Genomic DNA, 26,234 nt, shown 5'->3' on the forward strand with positions numbered 1-26,234 from the left:
ATACAGAGCACGAATTCCGAGTATGGGTCACCATACTTGGCTGAATGTCACTTCACTTCACTTTCACTTTTAAAACTCTTCTACAGTGTCTGCTTCCCAAACAGCGTTAGGTAGATTGTTCCAGATCTTGGGCGCTAAATAGGAAAACGATCTCACGCCCGCAGTTGATTTTGATATTCTAGGTATTATCAAATGGCCAGAGTTTTGAGATCGCAGCGGACGTGAAGGTCTATTGTGATAAGAGCTCACTCAAATACTGAGGTGCCAAACCATTCAGGGCCTTATAGGTAATTAGCAAGATCTTAAAATATACACGATTTTGGAGCCAGTGCAGTGTTGACAGAACCGGGCTAATGTGCTCATACTTCCTGGTTCACGCAGAGCAACCAACCAATAAAGCATTATAATAATCTAGCATTGAGGTCATGAACGCATTAATTAATGTTTCTGCATTTGACATTGAGAGCATAGGACGTAATTTAGATATGTTTTTAATATGGAAAAATGCAGTTTTACAAATGCTAGAAACACGTTTTTCAAAGGAAAGATTGCTATCAAAAAGTACACCTAGGTGCTGTTAACCTAGGTTAATGCCTAGGTTCCTAGGCTAACTGATGATGAAGAATTTACAGAGCAGCCATCAAGTATTAGAAAGCGATCTAGATTATTACATGCAAAAGTTTTTGGTCCAATAATTAACAACTCTGTTTTTTTTTCAAAATTTCGCAGTAAGAAACTGCTAGTCATCCAGTTTTTGATATCAACTATACATTCCATTAGTTTTGCAAATTGGTGTTTCATCGGGTCGCGAAGAAATATATAGCTGATTATCATCAGCATAACAGTGGAAGCTAACACCATGTTTTCTTATGATATCTCCCAAGTGTGAAAAGTAAGGGGCCTATTACTGAGCCTTGAGGTACTCCATACTGCACTTGTGATTGGTATGATACCTCTTCATTTACTGCCATGAATTGATGGCGGTCAGATAAGTATGATTTGAACCATGCCAGTGCACTTCTTCTAATGCCAACATAATTTTCTAGTCTATTTAAAAGAATGCTGTGGTCAATAGTGTCAAACGTGGCACTAAGATCCAGTAGCACTAATAGAGAGATACAACCACGATCAGATGGTAAGAGCAGGTTGTTTGTAACTCTAATGAGAGCAGTCTCAGTACTATGATATGGTCTAAAACCTGACTGGAAATCCTCACATATATAATTTTTCTCTAAGAAGGAACATTGTTGTGATGATACTACCTTTTCTAATATATCTGACAAAAAAGGGAGATTCTAGATCGGTCTGTAATTAATTAATTCTTTGGGGTCAAGTTGTGGTTTTTTAATGAGAGGCTTAACAGACAGTTTGAAGGTTACTGGGACATATCCTAAAGACAATGATGAGTTAATAATATTCAGAGGAGGATCTATTACTTCTGGAAGCACCTTTTTTTAGGAGCTTAGATGGAACAGGGTCTAACATACAGGTTGTTGGTTTAGATGATTTAACAAGTTTATACAATTCTTCATTTCCAATAGAAGAGAATGAGTGGAATTGTTCCTCAGGGGATCTATAGCGTACTATCTGACGCGATACCGTGCCTGAAAGCTTGCATGGTTACAATTTTCTCTCTAATAGTTTCGATCTTGGAAGTAAAGTAGTTCATAAAGTCATTACTACTGTGCTGTTGGGTAATGTCTGTACCTGCTAATGTTATTTTTTTGTTAATTTAGCCACTGTATTGAATAAATACTTGGGGTTGTGTTTGTTTTCTTCTTAAAGAGACGTAAAGTAAGCAGATCTAGCAGTTTTTAAGGCTTTCCTGTAGGAGAGAGTATTTTCCAAGAAGGAGAGAGTCCATAGTTTCTGTTACATCATCAAGTTGTTCTGAGCTATTGGATATGCTGAGGAACTGAAATAAACCAGGAAGATTATTTATAAAGTAGTCTTTTGTGGTAGAAGTGATGGTTCTACCATATTTGTAGCAAAGAGTTGGCTTTACAGCTTTAGCTATATGTAATATACACGAAACTAGATAATGATCTGAGATATCATCGCTCTGCTGCAAAATTTCAATGCCACTGACATCAATTCCATGTGACAGTATTAAATCTAGAGTATGACTTCGACAATGAGTAGGTCCTGACATGTGTTGTTTAACACCAATAGAGTTTAGAATGTCTATAAATGCTGATCCCAACAAATCTTTTTCATTATCAACATGGATATTAAAATCACCAACAATTAGGACTTTACCTGCAGCCAGCATTAACTATTTTAATAGAAAATCAGAAAATTCTTTAATAAAGTCTGTATGGTGCCCTGGTGGCCTGTATACAGTAGCCAGTATACATCTGTATACATCACAGGGGATTTATCATTAACACTTGTTTCTTTGGATAACGTTATATGAATCACCATTACTTCAAACGAATTATACTTGAAACCCGACCTCTGAGAAATACTGAAAATATTGTTATAAATTGTAGCAACACCTCCCCCTTTACCTTTTGGACGCGGCTCATGTTTGCAACAGTAATCCCGGGCAGTAGACTCTGGTTTTAGCCAGGTTTCTGTCAAACAAAGCACATCTAGTTTATGGTCAGTGATCTTATCATTTACAAAAAGTGCTTTTGTAGAAAGGGATCTAATATTCAATAATCCAAGCTTTATCATTTGTTTATCTGTATTACATCTGTTTTTTATTTGTTGAAAAAACTTTGGTTTTGGATGGTTTCTGTATTTTCTAGTTCAGGGAACAGACACAGTCTCTATAGTGTGATATCTAGGTGAAGGAGTCTCTATGTGCTGAGAATTAAGTGACTTCTGTGGTGTCAAGCGGCTAGCAGACGGTCGGTTCAGCCAGTCTGTCTGCTTCCTGACCTGGGCCCCAGTTAGTCAAGTACAAACTCTAAGACTATGTGCCATATTTCTAGAGAGAAGAGTGGCACCACCCCAGGAGGGATGAAGACAATCAGGTCAGGTCTGCCCCAAAAATTCTTCCAATTGTCTATAAAACCTATGTTATTCTGCGGGCACCATTTAGACATCCAGCCATTGAGTGACGGCAGTCTGCTATGAATCTCATCACCACAGTAAGCAGGGAGTGGACCAGAGCATATTACAGTGTCTGACATCGTACTTGCAAGTTCACACACCTCTTTAACATTATTTTCAGTGATCTCCAACTGGCAAAGTAGAACATCATTAGCGCTGACGTGAATAACAGTCTTACTGAATTTTCGTTTGGCATTTGCCAGCACTTTTAAATTTGCTAAGATGTCAGGCATTCTGGCTCCCGGTAAACATTGGACTATGGTGGCTAGTGTCTCTATTTTCACGTTCCGTACAATAGAATCGTCAATAACTAGAGCCCTTTCATCAGGTTTCTCAGTGAGTGCTTCACTGAGTGGGGATAACCTGTTTGATGTTCTGATCGGAATGGAAGACCGGTGTTTTGACCAGCGACTATGGCGCATCACAGTCACGCAGTTACCCTGCTGCAGAGGCACTGAAACCGGAACCGAACAATGTACGGGACTCCCTGAGCTAGTCACATCCAAAGCAGTATCTACAGCCCTCAAATTCTTACTGTCCTCAACTAAGGTTTGGATGCGTGTCTCTAATTCTGAAATCTTCTCTGTCAGCCTAACTATTTCCCTGCATTTATCACATGTGAATCCCTCGCTGCTGACAGAGACAGATAAACTGCACATGTGGCATGTGGTGCAGGTAACAATGCAAGGAGAAGTCATTACTCACCGTGACTGTAGAGTAATTCCGATTTATCACAGTTGATTGATTGGACTTGTTAGAAAAAAAAAAGGAGTGAGAGAGAAAAGAGAGAGGGAGAGAGAGAGAGAAGAAGAAGCAGCAGTAGAAAACGTGAATGGAGATTAGTTTTAAGTCAGAAATTAGTTTTAAGTCAGAAATATGGTGAGAATTAAATTATGAAAGTGAAAAAAAGTGAAAGTGACGTGACATACGGCCAAGTATGGTAACTATACTCAAGTATGGTTTTACATTTAACCCAACCAAAGTGCACACACACAGCAGTGAGCACACACACCGTGAACACACACCTGGAGCAGTGGCCAACCATTTATGCTGCGGCGCCCGGGGAGCAGTTGGGGGTTTGGTGCCTTGCTCAAGGTCACCTCAGTTGTGGTATTGAGGGTGGAGAGCGCTGGACATTCACTCCCCCCACCTACAATTCCTGCCGGCCTGAGACTCGAACCCACGACCTTCGGGTTACAAGTCCGACTCTCTATCCATTAGGCCACGACTGCCCCCCAGAAAAAATAAACAGCAGCACGGCAGGCCGGAACAGGAGAGACCCAGGAGGACACCACTGCTGACACAAAGGCATAAAAAAGCAAGACTGGAGTTTGCCAAAACTTATGTGACAAAACCACAATCTCCACCAGAAGTCAGGGGTGTTCCAGCAGGACAATGACCCAAAACACACTTCAAAAAGCACTCAGAAATGGTTACAAACAAAGCGCTGGAGAGTTTTGAAATGGCCAGCAATGAGTCCAGATCTGAATCCCATAGAACACCTGTGGAGAGATCTCAAAACAGCAGTTGGGAGAAGGCATCCTTCAAATCTGAATGACCTGGAGCAGTTTGCAAAAGAAGAGTGGTCCAAAATTCCAGTAGAGAGGTGTAAAAAACTCATTCATGGTTACAGGAAGCGATTGATTTCAGTTATTTTTTCCAAAGGGGGTGCTACCAAATAAGGGTGCCAATAATTTTGTCCAGTGCATTTTTTGGGTTTTGTGTGGAATTGTCAAAGCAAACAAAAAAAAAAAATAAACATGTGAGTACCAAAACATTTGCAACTGCAACAATTTTCTGAGAGAAGGGTTGCATTTTCTGACAGAATTGCAAGGGTGCCGATGTAACTACCTTAACACAACTCAGAACACTGAACATCTGATGAATCAAAATGGCTCTGATTGGATATTGCTTCATAAGCTCAACAGAAATGTGTGTGATTGCTTATAATACTCAATGCTGCAGTCTGCACTCAAAAAAGGGTTTGATGCAATTTAATTAAGCAAATCTACTAATATAATGTAGTATGATTGACACTTTTCATAATTTCACTCTACACTTTTCACTTGACAGTCGATTTAGCTTACCGCTACTACAATATTACTTGAATGAAATCGAATGTATACCTGTGGAATTGTTGACAGACAGCACACACGGTGTTCAACTAATAAAGATCCTCATCGCAGGCCGACAGTAGAATTTGCAGATTTGGCTTCAACTGACTTTAGATCTTTATGTTCTCCATGTTCTCAAATTACCCGGAATGAATGAGAAACCGCTTCAGACGATTCAGTACCTGCAGGGAACTGAACAAATCATTCAACGTGATTCGCAAACCAATTCAGACCATTTTACAGGCTTCTTTGTAAAGGACCTTGAACGGAATTAACCCAGAAGAGTGATTCTTTCGCAAATAGGGCATCGCTCATGCCCCAGATAAAAGAGATAGCGTGCTTGGAATAAACTACGTGTTTCTTAACATGTATAGCATACAAATTGTAAAAAAAAAAAAAAAAAAAGTAAAGTAATGAGAGGAACGCTGCCCACTGTAGTGAAGTAAAAGTACTGTTTTTTTTCGTTAGAAATGTACTCGAGTTAATTTTTCAAAAAATTTACTCAAGTAAATGTAACGGAGTAAATGTACTTTGTTACTACCCACCTCTGTCCATCACGCAGTGAGTTGTTGCTCTGCCTCATATTTGTCATCAGTCAACTGTATGAAATGTCAGATGACCCACATAGGTCTGGGGTGGGGCAAGTGCGTTAAATGATTTAATAATTTTAACGTGCTATTTTTCACCATAATTAATCTAATTAACGCATTAAATTACCAGCCCTTATATATATATATATATATATACACACACATATATATAGACACACACACACACACACACACAACATGCTAGAAACATGACAAGCAAAACGTTAACTATATGCTAATCATGCTATAAACAAGCTAACAACATGCAAACCATGCTAGAAACATGATTAGCAACATGCTAGCAACATGCTAACTACATGCTAGAAACATGCTAGCACATGCAAATCATGTTAGAAACATGATTAACAACATGCTAACTACATGTGAATCATGCTAGAAACATGCTAGCACATGAAAATCATGCTAGAAACATGATTAGCAACATTTAAAAAAAGTAAAGTCGTGACGTATTGTCAAGTATGGTGACCCATAGCTACTCGAAATTGGTGCTCTGCGTTTAACCCATCCAAGTGCACACACACAGCAGTGAGTAGTGAACAAATGCACACACACACACACACACACACCCGGATCAGTGGGCAGCCATTTATGCTGCGGCGCCCGGGGAGCAGTTGGGGATTCGGTGCCTTGCTCAAGGGCACCTCAGTCGTGGTATTGAGGGTGGAGAGAGTGCTGGACATTCACTCCCTCCACCTACAATTCCTGCCGGCCGGGGACTCGAACCCGCAACCTTTCGATTACGAGTCCAATTCTCTAACCATTAGGCCACGACTTCCCCGATGATACATGATAGAAACACGATTAGCAACATGCTAACTACATGCTAGAAACATGCTAGCACATGCAAATCATGTTAGAAACATGATTAACAACATGCTAACTACATGTGAATCATGCTAGAAACATGCTAGCACATGAAAATCATGCTAGAAACATGATTAATATGTTAACTACATGCTAATCATGTTAGTAACATGCCAATCATGATAGAAACACAACTATAAACATGCTAACTGCATGCTAAGCAACATGCTAATTATCTAATCTATCTAAATGTTCAAATTTCAGGCTTTTACAACTGCTTTAAACTTACAGGTTAGGCTTTCTCAAGCCAACCTAAAATTTGTCTTGACAAACTTTTTTTTTTATCTAGTTGTATTTAAAGCAGAATATCTGAAGATTTTGCACATTATGAATGAGCAGGATTTAATTGTTAACTCTAGGCATAGTATGAACAGTGTGAAATGTAAAATAAAATGACTCAGGATCCCATTTACCTGGGGTTTTGAATTACCCAGTGTTAATTATTCCAAGTGTGAGAGATCTTAAATGTTTGAGGTACTATCAGTGATTCTGCCAAATATGCCCTTTAGCAGTAGATATTACATAATCTGATGATGCTTCACATTATATGACAGTAAAAATAAAAAAAATAAAAAAATAAAAAATTTGAATAATAAATCCAGATGAGGCAAATCTTGGTTTACTGATGTGAATGCATTGTGTGGCAAAAGGAGCCACTTTTCCCTAGGAGGCATGGGATTTGTTTCAAACATGTTACAATACTGTATATCTGAACTCTTGGTAGCTTCAGAAGCTGTTAAAATGAACAAAATCCCTTCTTAAAAATATCCCTGAAACTGATTCATATATAATATTATAAATAGACTACTGAAAGAAAGGTAATATGCCTCAGCTTGTCCATTTCAGTGCATTTTTAGCACTCCGACAGGTATGTTCTATACATATTGTTTTGATAGAGGGAAATAATATACAATTCTTTTGTTCTTTAAATTAAATAAGTATAGGCTGTATACAAAGTGACCAACGCTTGGTTTTTGACCACTGAAAATTAGTAATATTTAATAGTAATATTTGGAGCCTCATTGAGACCCCCCCCCCCCCCCCCCCCCCCCCATCTGTGGGACTGAATGATGCAGGGCATTGAAAATGAAGATTCCAAAAGAGAAGTTTATTAAGAACTAGAATCTAAACTCATAATGCAATATATTTATACTTCTTTAATTAATTATTGTTTTGACAGAAGGAAACAAGATACATCTGTAGTTTCAACATTGTTCTTCAGACATTCCTCTTTAAAAGAAAAGTAGTATCATGTTTTTGCAAAGTGACCCACATTTGGTTTTTGACCACGGAAAATGTGTACAATTTAACGATTTACTCCTGGAGCCATATTGAAATTCCAATATCTCTGGAATTGAACAATATAGGGCCTTAAAAATTAAGATGTCAAAAGGAAAGTTTGTTAAGACCCACAATCTAAAAGGGCATTTTTGAGTTACAGGCCTGCAAACTTTAGAGAAAAAAAACTTGAAGTGTTCTTTCCCCATTTTTGAACCATTGGCACATAATGCAGCAAAGATTGCTCAATTCAACAGATTTTACTAATAGATCTACCAATCTCTGTGTAATAGTAACATTATGATTCTGCCATCTTTCTTAAGTCACTTTTACCCCCCTGTAATTTGGCTCTGAATCTCAGGTGAAAATTGCCATTTTGACCCCACTCTACAAAATAGTGGATTACTCAGTAAATATTCATCCTTGACATTTAATATTTTGGCTTTCATCACTATACATGTTTATCATTCTTCAGAAGAAATATTAGCAAAATCAAAAATCTGAGCCGGGGACAAATTGTTGAGTTGACATGGAATGACCCAAGTGTAAAAAACACGTGAAAGTTATAATAAATGTGGCTTTTGGGTTTTATGTATTATACTGTAACTCGATGAGGAATATATTTATATCAAATGACAGATTAAGGTGAGTTTGGGCTCTTTTTAATAAGGAGAATTTTCTGAAAATAAAGTCATTTAAAATGCCATTTTCCACGATCTAAGCATGTTTCATGAAGATATGAATGAAAATGCAACGTGAACATTACCTTTTTTTATTTAATGGTTTTGTGTGTGAGATAACATCATAAGGAATATATTTAGATCTAATGAACAAATTATGATGAGTTTGGGTTCCTTATAATCGGGAGTATTTTCTGAAAACAATGACATACAATTTTTCATGATCTATGCATGTTTTATGAAGTTACGAACAAAAGCGCAAAGTGAAGGGTACAGTTGTTTTATGTGTTATACCTCTATGAGTAATATCTATTATTGTGATTCGGGGCTTTGTTTTTTTAAAATCGGAAGAATTTTTGGAAAATATTGATGTGCAATTTTCCATCATTTATGGATGTTTCATGAAGTTATGAAGCAAAGTAGATGATACAGTTGTTTTTCTTTGCTGTGCCTCACTTGCACCTGTCTGGTTTAATGTGTTATAGCTCTATGAGGAATATCTTTAGATCTAAATGATGGATTATGGTGAGTTTGGGCTCTATTGAATAGGGTGAATTTATGTGTCATTTTCTATGATATATGCATGCGAAAACGCCACATGAAAGCTACATTAGATTTTTTTTTTTGTTAAGCTACATGTTGCAATTGCAGTTTTATGTGTGTTATAAATTCATGAGAAATGTGTTAAGAAATAAATGATGGATTATAGTGAGTTACGGCTCTTTTTTAAATCAAGAGAATCTGCTCTAAATAATGGAAATTTTTCCATGATCTGAGAATGTTTTATGAAGTTGCAAGCAATAAGGTGACAAATGCCAGATCAATATATTATTTTCATATAGGTCTGGGGGTGACTTCTTGTACAAAAACTCATACAAGTTTAGTCAAAACCCCAAACAATTATGCTTGTTTTATTCTACTTGATGAGACCTTTCATATGACATATCAGTAACACTTTAGAATATGGAACACTTATTCACTATTAACTATGACTTTTCCCTCAATAAATTTCTAATTTGCTGCTTATTAATAGTTAGTAAGGTAGTTGTTACATTTAGGTATTGGGTAGGATTAGGGATGTAGAATAAGGTCATGTCATATAAGCAGTGTTGGGTGTAACGCGTTACAAAGTTTGAAATCTAAATTTACCGTCTAAAGATATTGAATGCAGCGGCTTTAACCCTCCGCGTGCGGGTGCGTTCACTTTCAGATTTTCCTGATTCACAGAGAAACCTTAAATACTCAAATCAGGGCCGGCACCAAGAGGGGGCATTCGCGGGCAGAGTTACGGTGCCCCCCACTTTCCATCCTCTCCCCTTCTTGCTGAACGTGATCGTTTCGAAAGCGAAAGTGAAGCCGGTAAAACAGCGCACATAAGAAAGCGATTGCACGCTTTAGCGAGCGTCAGAAACTGCACGCAATCACAGATTGCACGCTTTTTTTGAAAGAAGACCTGCTATGAGAAATTTACCTCATAAGAACAGCGCGATCTGACATTATTCAGCAGAGAAGATCATTTCTGTAATTTATTCTTTCCTACATTAGTTAACGTGTTATTTTGACATAAACCTGTACAGATTTTACTAGTTGGGTTTTTCCTGAACATCTTGCCAAACTGAAATGTATTGTTTAACTTTTAAGCCTTTTTGTTATTCAGATATTTTGCAGAGTATTTCTATTTGTTAACCAAAGGTGGTTACATTTTTTTCATAAAAATGTTTAAGTATTACAGTTGTTTTAAAGCTAAAAGGCTAAACTATTCTATGTTTGACTCGAATTGAAAGAATATAGAGTTTAATTTCTATTAAGGTTTATAGGGATTTTAAGATGTAGCCTAATTAGCGATTTGAATAATTAAGTTACTTATTGAGTAACTAAGTTACTTTTCAGATAGAGTAATTAGTAAAGTAATTTAAATACAATATTGATGAAGTAATTAGTAACTGTAATTAATTACTTTTTGAAAGTAACTTACCCAACACTGCATACAAGGCATTAATATGTGCTTAATTACTACTAACAAATGGCTAATATTCTAATAATATGCATGCTAATAAACAATTAGTTAAGAGACCCTAAAATAAAGTGTTACCGACATATCACACATGACTATCTGAGCTGTATGATGTTTTTGACATGTTAGAGAACATGGCACAAAAAAAACACATTTTATAAAAGGATGAAAACTTTTTTTAAAAGCTCAGACTCTAAGCTTTCAAATGATATCCATTTTTTGTTGATCCATCCAGTGAAAAATATGATTACTGATATTCTCCCGGTTTAGAGGGACTACTCCGCAATCGTTAAGATTTGATTAACAATTACGTTCATTAAAAAGCTGAGATCTAAGCTTTAAAATTATTATGATTTTTTTTTTGTGGGGGAGTTGTCCCACCGGAGGGTGGGGACATCAATCTGACTTATAAATCACACCATGGTCACTGATTTGGGCAGAGGAGAACTGGTCCCCTGAATGAGCCTGGTTTCTTCCAAGATTTCTTTTTCCATTTTTCTCACATGAGGAAATTTGGGTTCCTTGCTACTGCTGCCTTTTGGCTTGCTTAGCTGGAGTTTAAAAGACACTTAATATTAAGTAATATCAACAACTGTTATTGTTTATTATTTATTTATGTTTAATTATTTATTGTTTAGAATTCATCAATTTGTTATTTTTTTGTTACATTATCTCACTAGCTGGCTTTTCAGCCAATTTTCAGCTCAAAAATCTAATTTACCTAATTGATGTTCAAGAGCAGGGAATTAGTGGGCATGGCAATGTCTCTTGGTGGTGAAGTGTTAATGGCTTCAGGGATTCAACTCACTGCTGAGATAATGCACCACCCAAAGTGAGATGCATTTTCATTTTGTTAGAAAATATTGGAGGTAGTTGTTGGGGTGGGACTCAATGCCATTTTTTTCTGATCTTTACTTAAACTTATTAAATTAGTAAAACATAAAAGCAGAAGAGTATGTTTGTTGATTTTTTTCATGTTATCATGTCATCACTGAAGCTGCATGTAAGGGACTGAATTGGGATACATTTATTTTGCACAGTGTGTAACCTATCCCTCTGTTCTTAAATCAATGAGTGTGACAGGCTCACTGACTGACTGGAGAAAAATGACACTCGCAGCTAGATTTGGTACTTTAGTGTGACTTTATCTGCCAGGGAATTGGCATGATGGTATACAAGCTTCAGAGACTATCACTCCAGAAAAAAAAAGAAGAAAAAAAGCTTCCCATAGCTTCAGCAACTAACACGGCTACTGACTCATTCCTTTCATGGAATGCCTTCCTTGTCTTGACTAGTTTTGGACATGTACCATATGCATTACTGTACTTGCATTATTCTGTATGTTTCTTTTTTGCTCTCATAAATAATGTGTAAGCAGTGTCATGTCATTAATGGTTGCACAGACACATCTATTGCTGACCAAATGGGATAGTTAACTCTCTACTGTCTTCATATACTGTCTCAGACTTGTTCTTTCAAGAGACTGAAAGTTCAAAACTTTACAATAACATTTTCTTGTCAATAGCAACAGATCATTTGACTAATTTATGAATGCAAATAAAAATATTCAATTTAAACACACCTTTTTAGCCAAAGTGCAGTCTGTATATTCCAGTTGTCAATAAATGATTTAAAACTTGTCGCTGTCTGTGGATAAAGAAAATATTTATTTTATAGTTCTTGGTAAGAGAGATTCACAGCCCCTGTGTAGCATTAGAAAATTCTGTACATAATACACTGTTTGCTAGGCCTTTTAAAAAGTAGTGAACAAACCTCTATCTCCCAGATGCGAACATTGGATATGAGATCCCAGGACACTTCTCCCCTTTCATTCTCACCACTGACTCCATATCCTGCTGCATTATGTATGGCATCCGCTATAAATAAGGGGGAAAAAGTGCAGTTACTCTACAGCACTATCAATTTTAGATCATGTTTAAGTACATCCACACTGTTACATTTTGATGATTTTCCAATCTTTCATTATTAATTAGGCATTTGTCTCAGCCAACAGAAATGGCAGCGGGGGCAAAATCAGCAACAACAGTTCTTGTCTGACACACTTGATTCAGTTCATGGAGCTCTCTTCTAACAAGCTGATGATATGAATCTGTGATAATGTGTAAGGACATCTGTACTAATAGATTTACATGACTTTCATTATTCCATGGCATTCATTATTAGACTTTTATGTAAAAGGCAATTTTTTGAAAATAACATTTATATGATTTTTCTGTAACAATTTACAATAAGGCGTCATTTGTTAACATTAGTTAATATATTAACTAACATGAACAAACAATGAACAAAGCATTTATTACACTATTTATTCATCTTTGTTAATGTTAGTTAATGAAAAATGTTAGTTCATTGTTTATTCATGTTAGTTCACAGTGCATTAACTAATGTTAACAAACACAATGTATTAGTGAATGCTGAAATTAACATGAACTAAGATTAATAAATGCTGTAGAAGTATTGTTCCTTCTTAGTTAATGTTTACTAATGTTGGTAACTAATGAACCTTATTGTAAAGTGATACAGATTTTTCTTATATTGTATAAATAAATGTATCCAGCAAGAACTTTAATGCACAAACTGAGGTTACCATGATGACTTTCTTGTAAGCCAGTTGCACTCTACACAATCACTCACAAAGAACAATATATAGCTGAAATAGACGGCAGCAAACTAGAAAAGCTTATATTAACTAAAGGAAATTTCATGACTTTTTAAATATAAGGAGTGTTTTTTAATGACTTTCTCCTATCCCACCTAAATGTGCAAACACTCTGTGGCACACTCAGAAGATTTCCCTATTTGTCTGAACATTAGCTAGTGTAAGAGGAAAACTGTCTCAACCAAGTTTGGAGTGGAACTATTTGACAGATTGAGAAAACCTTTCTTTTTTTGTTATTCCATTTAAGAAGGGCTTCTGGTGTAAAAACCTGTGCCAAATAATGCATAGATAATTACGCTATGGAGACCCCAAACAAGAGAAGCCAAAGGAGAGAGTTCTATAATTCAATTTAGAAAGGACATGTGGCATAAAATCTTGTGTGGATAATTCCGCTGTGACGACCCTTGATGGGAGCAGCCAAAAAAGAAAGTGTTTTGCAATTTTATTTGGTGATGCTAGTGATACACACTTCATGTATCTTTTTTCCATGATTTTTCCAGGTCTGAAAATCACAAATTCAAAAATTCCCTGGCATGTTCTCCATCCGATACCAGCCACTTGGCTGTACAGTTAATCACATGCTAATACGGAATGACCTTTATTAATGATTTGGAAAAGACCTATCTTTCTCCAATGGACAAGAAGAAATAATATTTGAACAGCTCAGTTCAATAGGGTCTGGCTGCAGACATGCACTTACATTTTCAGGCTTGCACCCTCAGACACCTGCACTTCCGCAAGTGACGTCACTTGCAGACTTTTTTGTTTTTAATTTGGTTAATAAACCACGTCACTTGCTCTCATTAGAGTTACAAATGACCTGCGTCTATCATCTGATCATGGTTGTATCTCTTTATTAGTTCTACTGGATCATAGCACTGCGTTCGACACCATCGACCACAACTTTCTTTTAAATAGACTAGAACACTTTGTTGGCATTAGTGGAAGTGCCTTAGCATGGTTCAAATCATACTTATCTGACCGCCATCAGTTCGTAGCAGTGAATGAAGAGGTATCATATCGATCACAAGTGCAGTATGGAGTCACTAGGGCCGTTACTCTTCACGTTTTACATGTTACCCTTGGGAGATATTATCAGGAGACATGGTGTTAGCTTTCACTGTTATGCTGATGATACGCAGCTCTATATTTCTTCACAGCCTGGTGAAACACACCAAATTGAGAAACTAATGGAATGCATAGTCGATATAAAAAAACTGGATGATGAGTAACTTCTTACTGCTAAATTCTGAAAAACAAGAGGTGTTAATTATCGGACCTAAAAACCCCACATGTAATAACCTAGAACACTATCTAACACTTGATGGCTGCTCTGTCAATTCTTCTTCATCAGTTAGGAACCTATGTGTGCTGTTTGATAGCAGTCTTTCATTTGAAAGTCACGTTTCTAACATCTGTAAAACTGCATTTTTCTATCTCACAAACATATCTAAATTGCGACCTATGCTTTCAACGTCAAATGCAGAAATGCTAATTTATATATTTACTGGGTTGTTGTTCTGCACGCTTGATCAACAAACTACAGTTGGTCCAAAATGCAGCAGCTAGAGTCCTTACTAGAACCAGGAAGTATGACCATATTAGCCCATTTGTCAACACTGCACTGGCTGCCTATCAAACATCGTATAGATTTTAAAATCATGTTAATTACTTATAAAGCCCTTATGAGCCCTTAGTGAGCTCTTATCACATTATAGTCCTCTACGCCCGCTGCATTCTCAGAACTCTGGCTGTTTGATAATACCTAGAATATCAAAATCGACTGCGGGCGGATACTTTTCCTATTTAGCACCCAAACTCTGGAACAATCTACCTAACACTGTTCGGGAGGCAGACACACTCTGTCAGTTTAAATCTAGATTAAAGACACATTTCTTTAACCTGCCTTACACATAACACACTACTACACTTCTATTAAAATTGAGTGTTTAATCTTATTATTATACATTACTGACACTCTATCCTCCAATTTGATACTTTGATTTGTGCTTTGACACAATCTGTATTGTTAAAAGCGCTATATAAATAAAGGTGACTTGACTTGAGGAAGTACAGGTGTCTGGGAGTGCAAGTCAAAAAATGCAAGTGCATGTCTGCAGGCAGACCCTTCTCGCTCAGCTAGTATGTCTTAAGCCCGGCTCACACTGTGCGATTTTAGCCACGATTTGGTCGTCTGAGACAAATTTAGAAAATCCTAAAATCCTAAAAGATTCCTATAATCCTAGGCTAAAATCGGTTGTCTAGATCGCTGGTTTGACATGTTCACCGACAGCCGATTAATGGCCGATGCGATTAATTTTTTCCTCCGATTAAATTCTGGCAGTGTCAGAAGATTTCAGACACTTTCCTGCAGTGTGACATCTCCTACAACGACCGTCAAACCAAGAACCAATAGGAGCACTGAACTTGATGACGCAATTTGCGCGACAACTTCAAACCATTCATTATTTGTAAAAACAATATATGTACAAAGTAAAGTTTACTTAAAGTTTATTTATTAAGGGGCAGGATGTTTAAACTTGAATAACAAAATTACCTCAAGTTCGCTCTGTAGAACTGGAAGTCCATAAAGTCCTCTTTTGCCCAGCCATGACTTGCTCCACACACGTCGTCTTTTTCTTTTTTTTTTTTTCTTTTTTTAAATCAAGGCATGTAATTAATAAAACTAACGCTACACGTTGCTGTTGTTTGCTAGCTACCATTATAGCAAGAGAACGCGGTCACGTATTGATGACGTAAAACTCCGGACAAGTCTTCTTGAGTACGTCCGTTTTTGTCGCGTCTTGACTGTCGTACAGTCTGACATTAAGACAACTGAGATCCTACAGTCTGACATGGGGATCATGTTCGTACAGTGTGACAAGCAACAATCGCAAAAGACTATTAAAAATCGCACAGTGTGAGCCCGGCTTTAGAATGGCAACTCATAACACACCCCAAACCCCATCACCCCCCACCCCCATCCGCTTACCGAGGGTCCATGCGAAGTAGAACTTGGGTCTGGCTGCCTGGACAGAAATGAAGGCATAGGCCAATCTTGTAATGAAAGAGGCCTCGCTGATGAATTGTGGGTCCACATTGTATGTTATAGGGAATGCTTTTGTGATGATGAAGAACCAGATCAGACAGCAAGCGCACACAAGAAGCTTATTAATCACAGCCCTCTGTACAAGAACAGCAGGAATTCATCTCAGTGGACAAAATTAATACTCAAGAAGTTTCTTGGGAAATGTGCAAGACAACTTAGTACTGTAGTTTAATTACTCTAATTGACAGAAACTTTAAAAGTTAAAGCATTGATTAATTGATCCTTACAACATTGCTTCAACAAATAAACATACCATTAGGGTGAGCGATATGACCAAAATCTTACATCACAGTGAGTAATTTTATTTCACTGTAACAATAATATATAGCAATAGAGTTATTTTTGCTTTGAAGTGCCCCATTATTTAATTTTTAAGGTTATTAGGAGTCTACTATAATAGGTTTACATGCATAGAAGGTAAAAGAAAATGTATTTAATATCACCGCATTTTCCAACAATTCTCAAACAATTACTTAGAAGCAGTTCAAAGATTTAGTTTCTCTAAACCCCTCCTTTTCATGAGCCTACTCTGCTCTGATTGGTCAGATGGCCCAGTCTGTTTTGATTGGTCTACCGCATACAACGCATGTCAGAAACAATATGCTCATTGTAATAGTTTCATATTTTGAACGCTCGATAGAAAACATAAACATCAATTATTAATCATAGGTTGTGATTCAGTTGAGCCCGCTGGTCCAAATAACTGTATACTGAGCCATCAGCAAGCATTTTGTGAAACCCACGTTGAAATCCCCGAAATTAGAAAATAAGTCATTAGTAAAATGAAAGGAAAACAAAAAAGATTGGGGCTGTACTGCTGTGGAACAGTGGAAAACATAAATTTTAACCAATGATTCTTTATAGCCCCCTCATTCGGAAGTGAAAATAAAACAAATAAAACTTTCATAGCATCTTCTCGACATGATGTTTACCACACAAACAAGTTACAGTGTTTGAGCGCCCCGAAATTTAGACGGCTGTCACTTTAAGAGCTGCCCAGATCCAATATACTGTTACACATGATTTCTTTCTTAGCTGTTTGCATTCACTTAAGACCTATATTATTTAATTTACGAGGATACTTGCAAATACCACCATTTTAAAACATACAAGTATTTAACTGTTCAAGGCCTATAAAGCAGAAAAGAAAAAAAAAAGAAAAAATCAGTTTAACCCTTGTATGGTGTTCTGGTCTGTGGGACCTGTTTTCACTTTTTTATCAAAAGAAAAATTATACTATTAATTATTTTTTCAAACTCAGATTCACTGGCCTTGGCTCATTTTCTGTGAAGAACATTTATCAGAACAAATTTTCAATGACCACACACAAAGTACAGCGTTTTCTTTACTCAAGAAACACTATATCTATATCTAATATATATATCTAATATATATCTTTATATATATATAAGTCTAATGTTTTTTTTGTTTAGTTTTTTTCAAGGAGCAGAGAAGAGTGTCTTAGTTTATCATTTGTTGTCAAGTCACAGCCAAATAGCTCGGGCGGAGCAAATCTTTTATAATATGATATTTTGGCCAAATAACAACTGAGCGCCCACATAGCGACAGAAAACTGTATAACCTGCAAGTTCATGAAAACGTAAATGAGATGAACGTACTGCCTCTCATATGGCTGTAATGACGGGGGGGACATTCTATGGTCAAAAACTTCGTATTTGAACTTGATTTTGGTGAAATTTTAATAATATAATGACACATGCAATGATGAAAATAAATGTAGCCTATCTGTATACGCCTATACATTTATATGGTAACACAATATGATTTCATTATATTAACTAACATGAGCAAACAATGAACAATACATTTATTACAGCATTTATTAATCTTTGTTAATGTTAAGAAAATACAGTCGTTCATTGGTAGTTCATGTTAGTTCACAGTGCATTAACTAATGTTAACAAACACATCTTTTGATTTTGAGAGGCTAATGCATTAGTAAATGTTGAAATTAACATTAAGATTAAAAAATGCCACAGAAGTATTGCTCATTCTTAGTTCGTTAACTTCACGAGTTAACTAATTTTAACTAACGATCCTTGTTAAGTGTTACCCTTTGAATAAATGTATCTGTATACAATAAAGTCACAATACCAGCTACCAATTGGAGGTTTCCAGCCAACAGCAAAAATTTATTTTGCCTATGTCACAATATGAGGTAAATCTGACCCTGTACATGGTTTGAAACAGTTGTTGAATAAACAAACAATTAATCTGAACTATTATGCCTATCTAACTGCTTTGACTGACAGTTTTATTGACCACTGAGAGAGCATTGACTTGGTATGATGTTGATTCAGTATAAATTATTTTTTTTTTTAAATAGCTTAGATGTAGTAAACTGTCACGACCTCAGCCTCTGTGGCTCCCTCCGATCACCACCAGAGGATGCCGTCACCTGAGTATTAACTATCATTGGACTCCATTTCCCACATACCCCATACCTGTGGCTGATTACACTCACAGGTGTTTTCCATTGACTCTGATCTATTTAAACTGTGCTCTCTGATTACTCATTGCAAAGTCTTGTCTTGCGATGCAAACATTTCTGAGCATTTATTCCGAGTATGATTCCCTGTGTATGACCTGGACTGTTTACTGGACTGTGATTCTCTGCCGCCTGCCTATTCTGATTCAACCTGCCTTGTTATTAGATTTCCCTGTGTGTTTGCCGCCCTGATCTTCAGCCTGAACTCTGACTTTGATTCTGCCTTATCTACATTGTGTTTAATAAAGCTGCACATGGATCCTAACGTCACTGACTCCTCATTACAGTAAACTACTTTTACCATGTTGCTGTAGCTTGGCTTGCGACATTTCCCAGGGCTGTAGCTTTAGTGTAGTGAAGCATAATTTAATGAAAAGTAACTGTTAGCTTAGCTCATTACATTTTCCAAGTAGCTTGCCCAAAACCGTGGGTATGTGCGTGTGTGTGTGAGCAGAGGTGGGTAGTAAAGAGTTAGATTTACTTCGTTACATATACTTAATTTTTTTGGGTAACTAATAGTTTTGGGTAACTAATAGTATATTTAAAGATGGGTCCTTTTACTCTTACTCGAGTATATTTGTAGTGAAAAAACAGTACTTTTACTTTGTTACAGTGGGCGACGTTACTTTATCTTAATAAAAAATGCAATAAAGTTAAATGCTTCAATTTATTCCAAACGCACAGTCTACTTTTCTCTGGGCAATGAGCGATGCCCAATGATTCATTCTTTTGAGTCAATTCTGTTCAAAGGCTTGATCAAATCAGTTGGCAAACCAGTGAATTGCTTTGAGAATCAGTTTGAATGATTTGTTCAGTTCCCTGAGTCGTCTGAAGTGGTTCTCACTCAAGAGTTATAACAGAAAGTTTAAGAACATCAAGAGCATTGAAGAAAGAAAATCTGCAAAGGCTATTGTTCGCTAGCTATGAAGATCTTTATTAGATAAACACCACATGTGCTGTCTACAATTACACAGGTATAGATAGGCTACATTTGATTACAGTACATGATACCACTATGACACTACCAGTTTGTTGTACATGTACCTTATACATTAAATACAATGTATAATTTATACATTAAATAAGTTTTAAGTCACTTAAGTCACAAGTTTTAAGTATGAAATGAACATCTACCAAACCTGCGTTAGCTCTGTGCAGCGGCGCGCGACCTGTTACAGGATGAATGTCTTTGCCTAGACACAATTAATATTGATATTTTCACAATATTTATGCTTACAGAAATATAGGCTGAGTGGGGAGAACTAGTTTCATGTTTTGATCGAAACGGAAGAGCGGTGTTTTAACCCGCAACTGTGCTGCCTTGTTACCCAGTTGCCCTGCTGCACAGGCTCAACCGGAACCGAACAATGTACAGGACTCCCTGAGCTAATCGCATCCAAAGCAGTATCTACAGCCCTAGATACTGTCACTACAGTATCTACAGTCACTACGCACCAGTGGGGATTTCTTTAAGACTGCAAGGGAAGCTTGGCTTCCCCTATAATGTAAAAAAATTCATGGTCAAATATGTACTATTGTGTTAACATTTTATTGACTAAAAATGCGTTTGAACACGTTCATCTCAGAGATGAGTTCGTTCAGAATCAGCTACATATAGCAGGTCAGCTGACTCGATTTCCTTCTCATATATTCCCGTAGCGTCACAGTGTATTTCCCTGTTGAAGCCTAGCGTCCATTGACTTCAACTGTTTTTTTCAGTGCTTCAAAACTAGACGGTCATTGGATAAATGCTGTGATTATGTCCCGCCCACAGATGCTCAGCGTCTCTGGGGGTGAATGGAGGCTGAACTCCGGGCTTCTGCATGATGATTGGAGGGTCTGTCGAAAGACTGCATCTCCTTTTGATTTACAGCGATTTTGTCCTATAAAAAGTCGCCAACGCTGAAGCTATTCGAGCTCAGTCCCATAGCGGATTTTTGCAAGTATAGTCGAAAGACAAACTGCTGCAACCTATTTCTTGTTATTTGCTTGGCAAAATTGCCAGTTTTCATCATAACAGGAGAAAGCTGTGTGATTACTTGGTGTTCCTTAACCCACCGGTGCGGGCTGTGTCGTTTTTTCTTTGACGCGAAACTAACTAAAATACTCCAGGAGTTTTGATCTTACAGATGAGAGTAAGGTATCATTTGAAACTGCAAAGGGTCTACTTTTATTTGTGTATAGTCATAATAACAACAAAACAATGTGCTTTTAAAAAATAAAGTAAACAGGGTGCATTATCTGCCGTCTCTGTCACCTCTCTTCACAGAAACGTAAATAAAAACACAAATCTCCGCGACTACTCCCCTCAAATACATGAGAAATATATGTATAGAAAGCTTGAAATATCTACTTTTAAATGAAGTCACATCCAAAACAAATATTCTATGTTAAAGTAATCCGTATGAAACCAACACAATGTCCAGTTTTCCCGTCTCAACTCATTATATCTAATGCTGTCACCTCCGCGCCGTAAACAATAAGCTCATCCCGGCTACTTTCTGTTTCTGGAAGAAGATCTGCTGAGAGAAATAACCCAGAATTTCAAAATGTGTGTTTGTTAGTTTTTTTCCCCTTCAGAGCACATAAACTATATACACTATGAAACTGCCAGGTTCAAAAGCTTGGAGACAGTATATATAGCAGTATATACAAACGATGCTGTTCTTCTGAAATTTCTATTCATAAAAAAAAAAAAAAAACTTCTTAGCTCTTTTCAACAACAATAATAAGAATAATATTTTTTTTTTTTTTTTTTTAGCAGCAAATCAGAATAGAATAATTTCTGAAGCATCATGTGACTGGAGTAATGATGCTAAAACGTCAGCTTTGAAAGACAGTTTTGATTGTTCCTAATAAAATGTTTAACTGCACTCACAAGTGAATCTCAAGTTATTTTGTGATAGCTAAATATATTCTTAATAAACTACAAAAAATATATATATATATATATATATATTTTCCTCATTCCTTCTTGTAACTCTTCCCTCTCAGTCACATACTTGACTAAATGGCTCATTATGAAGCTCATTGTGCAGCTCATTATGTGGGCATTTGTCTTCTCAGGTGTGAATGTGAAGGTTGGCGCCTTCTCGCATAGACCCTTTTTACTCAAAAAGTGTCTTATGAAATTTAAATCAATATATTGTTTTCTGTGAGCAAATAAACAAGATGATTTTCACGCTATTTTGAAGCAAAAATTCTAGGCTACAAGATTCAGTTCTCAGAAGTCTTGTGAACAAATGTTCTGTATGTGTTTTATGGCCTTATTTCAGTGACGTCAAAATTTTTGTTTTTCACTAACCACACATAAACGTTGCTTTCTCAAAAACAAAATCAAGTACATAAATGCTGCTAACATATTATTGTAGCCCAGTTTGTGCTGTTTACAGTGTTATTAGACTTTAGCCATTTATATATTTATAAGCAACTGAAAAAAGCACAAATGTCAGGGCATGTCAAAAAATCTCCAGGCCCCCAAAACAGCCTCAGACCCCAGAGGGTTAAAGACATGGAGCTGGACAGTGTTCTTTACAAACTGTTGTCATTAGTGGCAACAATTGGAGCTACATCTGCAGTTGTAAAAAGGAGCTTCTCCTGTTTAAAGCGGTTCAAGTCCTACACCCATAACACAATGGGCCAAGACCGTTTAAGCAGCCTAGCTCTGCTGGCCATTGAGAGGACACTGGTCAAGTCACTGGAAAAGACACCTAGTTGGTACGACAGCGTCACAGAGCATTTTCATGAAAAGGAATGTAGGGCAGAATTTACGTATAAATAAATGGACAATTTTTATGATGTAGGCCGAAAATGAGCTTCCCCTCTTTGAAAGACCAGCAGCCGCCAGTGCTACGCACCCACTGAGAAACCTGATGAAAGTGCTCTGGTTATTGGCAATTCTATTCTACGGAACATGAAAATAGAGACACCAGCCACCATAGTCCAACGTTTACCGGGAGCCAGAGCGCCTGACCTCTTGGAAAATTTAAAAGTGCTGGCTAATGCTAAACGTAAATTCAGTAAGATTGTTATTCACGTCAGCACTAATAATGTTCGACTTCGCCAGTCGGAGATCACTAAAAATAATGTTAAAGAGGTGTGTGAACTTGCAAGTACGATGTCAGACAGTCAGTAATATGCTCTGATCTGCTCCCTGCTTACCGGGGTGATGAGATTCATAGCAGACTGTTGTCACTCAATGGCTGGATGTCTAAGTGGTGCTCGCAGAATAACAGGTTTTATAGACAAATGGAAGAATTTTTGGGGCAGACCTGACCTGTTTTAAAGAGATGGTCTTCACCCCTCTTCTCTCTAGAAATATGGCACATATTATATTTCTTAGAGTTTGTACTTGACTAACAGGAGCCCGGGTCAGGAAGCAGACAGACTGGCTAAACAGACCGTCTGCTAGCCGTCTTACATTACAGAAGTCAGTTAATTCTCAGCACATAGAGACTCCTTCACCTAGATATCACACTATAGAGACTGTTTACCAAACTAGAAAATACAGAAAACATCCAAACCAAAGTAATAGTAACAATTTAATTGATGTTCAACAAATAAAAAAACAGATATAATACAGATAAAACACATGATAAAGCTTGGCTTATTGAAAATTAGATCCCTTTCTACAAAAGCACTTTTTGTAAATGATATGATCACAGACCATGAACTAGATGTGCTTTGCTTGACAGAAACCTGGCTAAAACCAGATGATTACATTACTTTAAACGAGTCTACCCCCCATGATTACTGTTACAAACATGAATCGCATTCCAAAAGGTAAAGGGGGAGATGTTGCTACAATTTATAGCAATATTTTCAGTATTTCTCAGAGGTCGGGTTTCAAGTATAATTCGTTCGAAGTAATGGTGCTTTATATAACGTTATCCAAAGAAACAAGTGTTAATGATACATCCCCTGTGATGTTTGTACTGGCTACTGTATACTGTATATAGGCCACCAGGGCACCATACAGACTTTATTAAAGAATTTGCTGATTTTCTATCTGAGTTAGTGCTGGCTGCAGATAAGGCCCTAATTGTTGGTGATTTTAATATCCATGTTGATAATGAAAAAGATTAGTTGGGAAGCATTTATAGATATTCAAAACTTCTATTGGTGTTAAACAACACATGTCAGGACCTATTCATTGTCGAAATCATACTCTAGATTTAATACTGTCATATGGAATTGATGTCAGTGGTGTTGAAACTTTGCAGCAGAGCGATGATATCTCAGATCATTATCTAGTTTTGTGTATATTCCATATAGCTAAAACTGTAAAGCCGACTCCTTTTTACAAATATGATAGAACCATCACCCCAGCATATCTAATAGCTCAGAACAACTTGATGATGTAACAGAAACTATGGACTCTCTCTTTTCTAGCATCTTAGATACGGTTGCTCCTTTACTCTTAAGGAAGATTAAGGAAAAGAGTTCAACACTGTGGTATAATGAGCACACTCGGGCCCTAAAGAGAGCAGCCCGGAAAATGGAGTGCAGCTGAAGAAAAACAAAATTAGAGGTATTTTGTATTGCTTGGTGGGAAAATACTCTCTCCTACAGGAAAGCCTTAAAAACTGCTAGATCGGTTTGCTTTACGTCTCTTTTAGAAGAAAACAAACACAACCCCAAGTATTTATTCAATACAGTGGCTAAATTAACAAAAAATATAACATCAGCAGGTGCAGACATTACCCAGCAGTACAGTAGCAATGACTTTAGGAACTACTTTACGTCCGCTGCATTCTCAAAACTCTGGCCGTTTGATAATACCTAGAATATCAAAATCGACTACGGGCGGCAGATCCTTTTCCTATTTAGCACCCAAACTCTGAAACAATCTACCTAACACTGTTCAGAAGGCAGACACACCCTGTCAGTTTAAATCTAGATTAAAGACACATTTCTTGAACCTGGTTTACACATAACACACTACTACACTTCTATTATTCAAATCCGTTAAAGGATTGTTAGGCTGCATTAATTAGATCAACCGGAACCGGGAACACTCCTCATAACACACAATGTACTCGTAAGAAGAATGGCATCTACGCTAATATTTGTCTGTTTCTTTCTTATTCTGTTTCTCAGTCCGTGTCCGGATCAGATGGTCGATCAGCGCCAGGAGATGATGTCTGCGGCCTTGATCGTCGGCGGAGGCCGGACACCTGGATTAGCCCCGGGGACATATCCTCAGCAAAGACCTCGACTAAAAATACAATAAAACTAAAAATAAAACAAAATAACTAAAAATATAATAAAATACCTAACTACATAATACTATTATTGTTAGAAATTGCAACAATATAAATATACATTTAAAATTTTTATTAAATCAATAATTAAACAATAAATAAACTAATATCCTGGCCAGAGGAGAACTGGACTGAGCCTGGTTTCTCCCAAGGTATTTTTCTCCATTCTGTCACAGAGGGAGTTTTGGTTCCTTGTCGCTGTCGCCTCTGGCTTGCTCAGTTGGGGACACTTGATTTCTAGCAATTATCGTCAATTTGATTTCACAGATACTATTTAAACTAAACTGAGCTAGACAACGACATCACTGAATTCAATAATGAAATGCCTTTAACTGAAAATTGAGTGTTTAATCTTATTATTATACATTATTGACAGTCTATCCTCCAATTTGATACTGCTAAGTGCTTTGACACCATCTGTATTGTTAAAAGCGCTATATAAATAAAGGTTACTTGACTTTACTTCCAAGATCGAAACTATTAGAGATAAAATTGTAACCATTCAGCTTTCAGCCACAGTATCGCACCAGATAATACAGATAAAACACTATAGATCCCCTGAGGAACAATTCCACTTTTCTCTTCCATTGGAAATTAAGAATTGTATAAACCTGTTAAATCATCGAAACCAAGAACCTGTATGTTAGACCCTGTTCCATCTAAGCTCCTAAAAGAGGTGCTTCCAGAAGTAATAGATCCTCTTCTGAATATTATTAACTCATCATTGTCTTTAGGATATGTCCCAAAAACCTTCAAACTGGCAATTATTAAGCCTCTCATTAAAACAACACAACTTGACCCCAAAGAATTAATAAATTACAGACCGATCTCGAATCTCCCTTTTCTGTCAAAGATATTAGAAAAGGTAGTATCATCACAACTATGTTCCTTCTCAGCGAAAAATGATATATGTGAGGATTTCCAGTCAGGTTTGAGACCATAACATAGTACTGAGACTGCTTCTTATTAGAGTTAAAAACGACTTGCTTTTATCATCTGATTGTGGTTGTATCTCTCTATTAGTGCTACTGGATCTTATCGCTGCGTTTTAC

The 26,234-nt window shown here is 36.9% G+C and overlaps 1 protein-coding gene across 1 annotated transcript in view; it reads right to left on the minus strand.

Annotated features, from left to right (window-relative positions):
* mboat1 (membrane bound O-acyltransferase domain containing 1) overlaps window positions 1-26,234 on the minus strand; it is a 150,397-nt gene that overhangs the window by 27,665 nt on the left and 96,498 nt on the right. Inside the window, exons 8-10 of the mRNA XM_079445877.1 lie at window positions 16,294-16,486; window positions 12,395-12,498; window positions 12,204-12,268 (exon numbers count right to left, since the gene is read on the minus strand). Coding sequence (XP_079302003.1) covers window positions 12,204-12,268; window positions 12,395-12,498; window positions 16,294-16,486 — 362 coding nt within the window. The remainder of the gene's footprint in view (window positions 1-12,203; window positions 12,269-12,394; window positions 12,499-16,293; window positions 16,487-26,234) is intronic.

This window comes from Barbus barbus (assembly GCF_936440315.1).
Source record: "Barbus barbus genome assembly, chromosome: 21".
Classification (NCBI taxonomy): domain Eukaryota; kingdom Metazoa; phylum Chordata; class Actinopteri; order Cypriniformes; family Cyprinidae; genus Barbus; species Barbus barbus.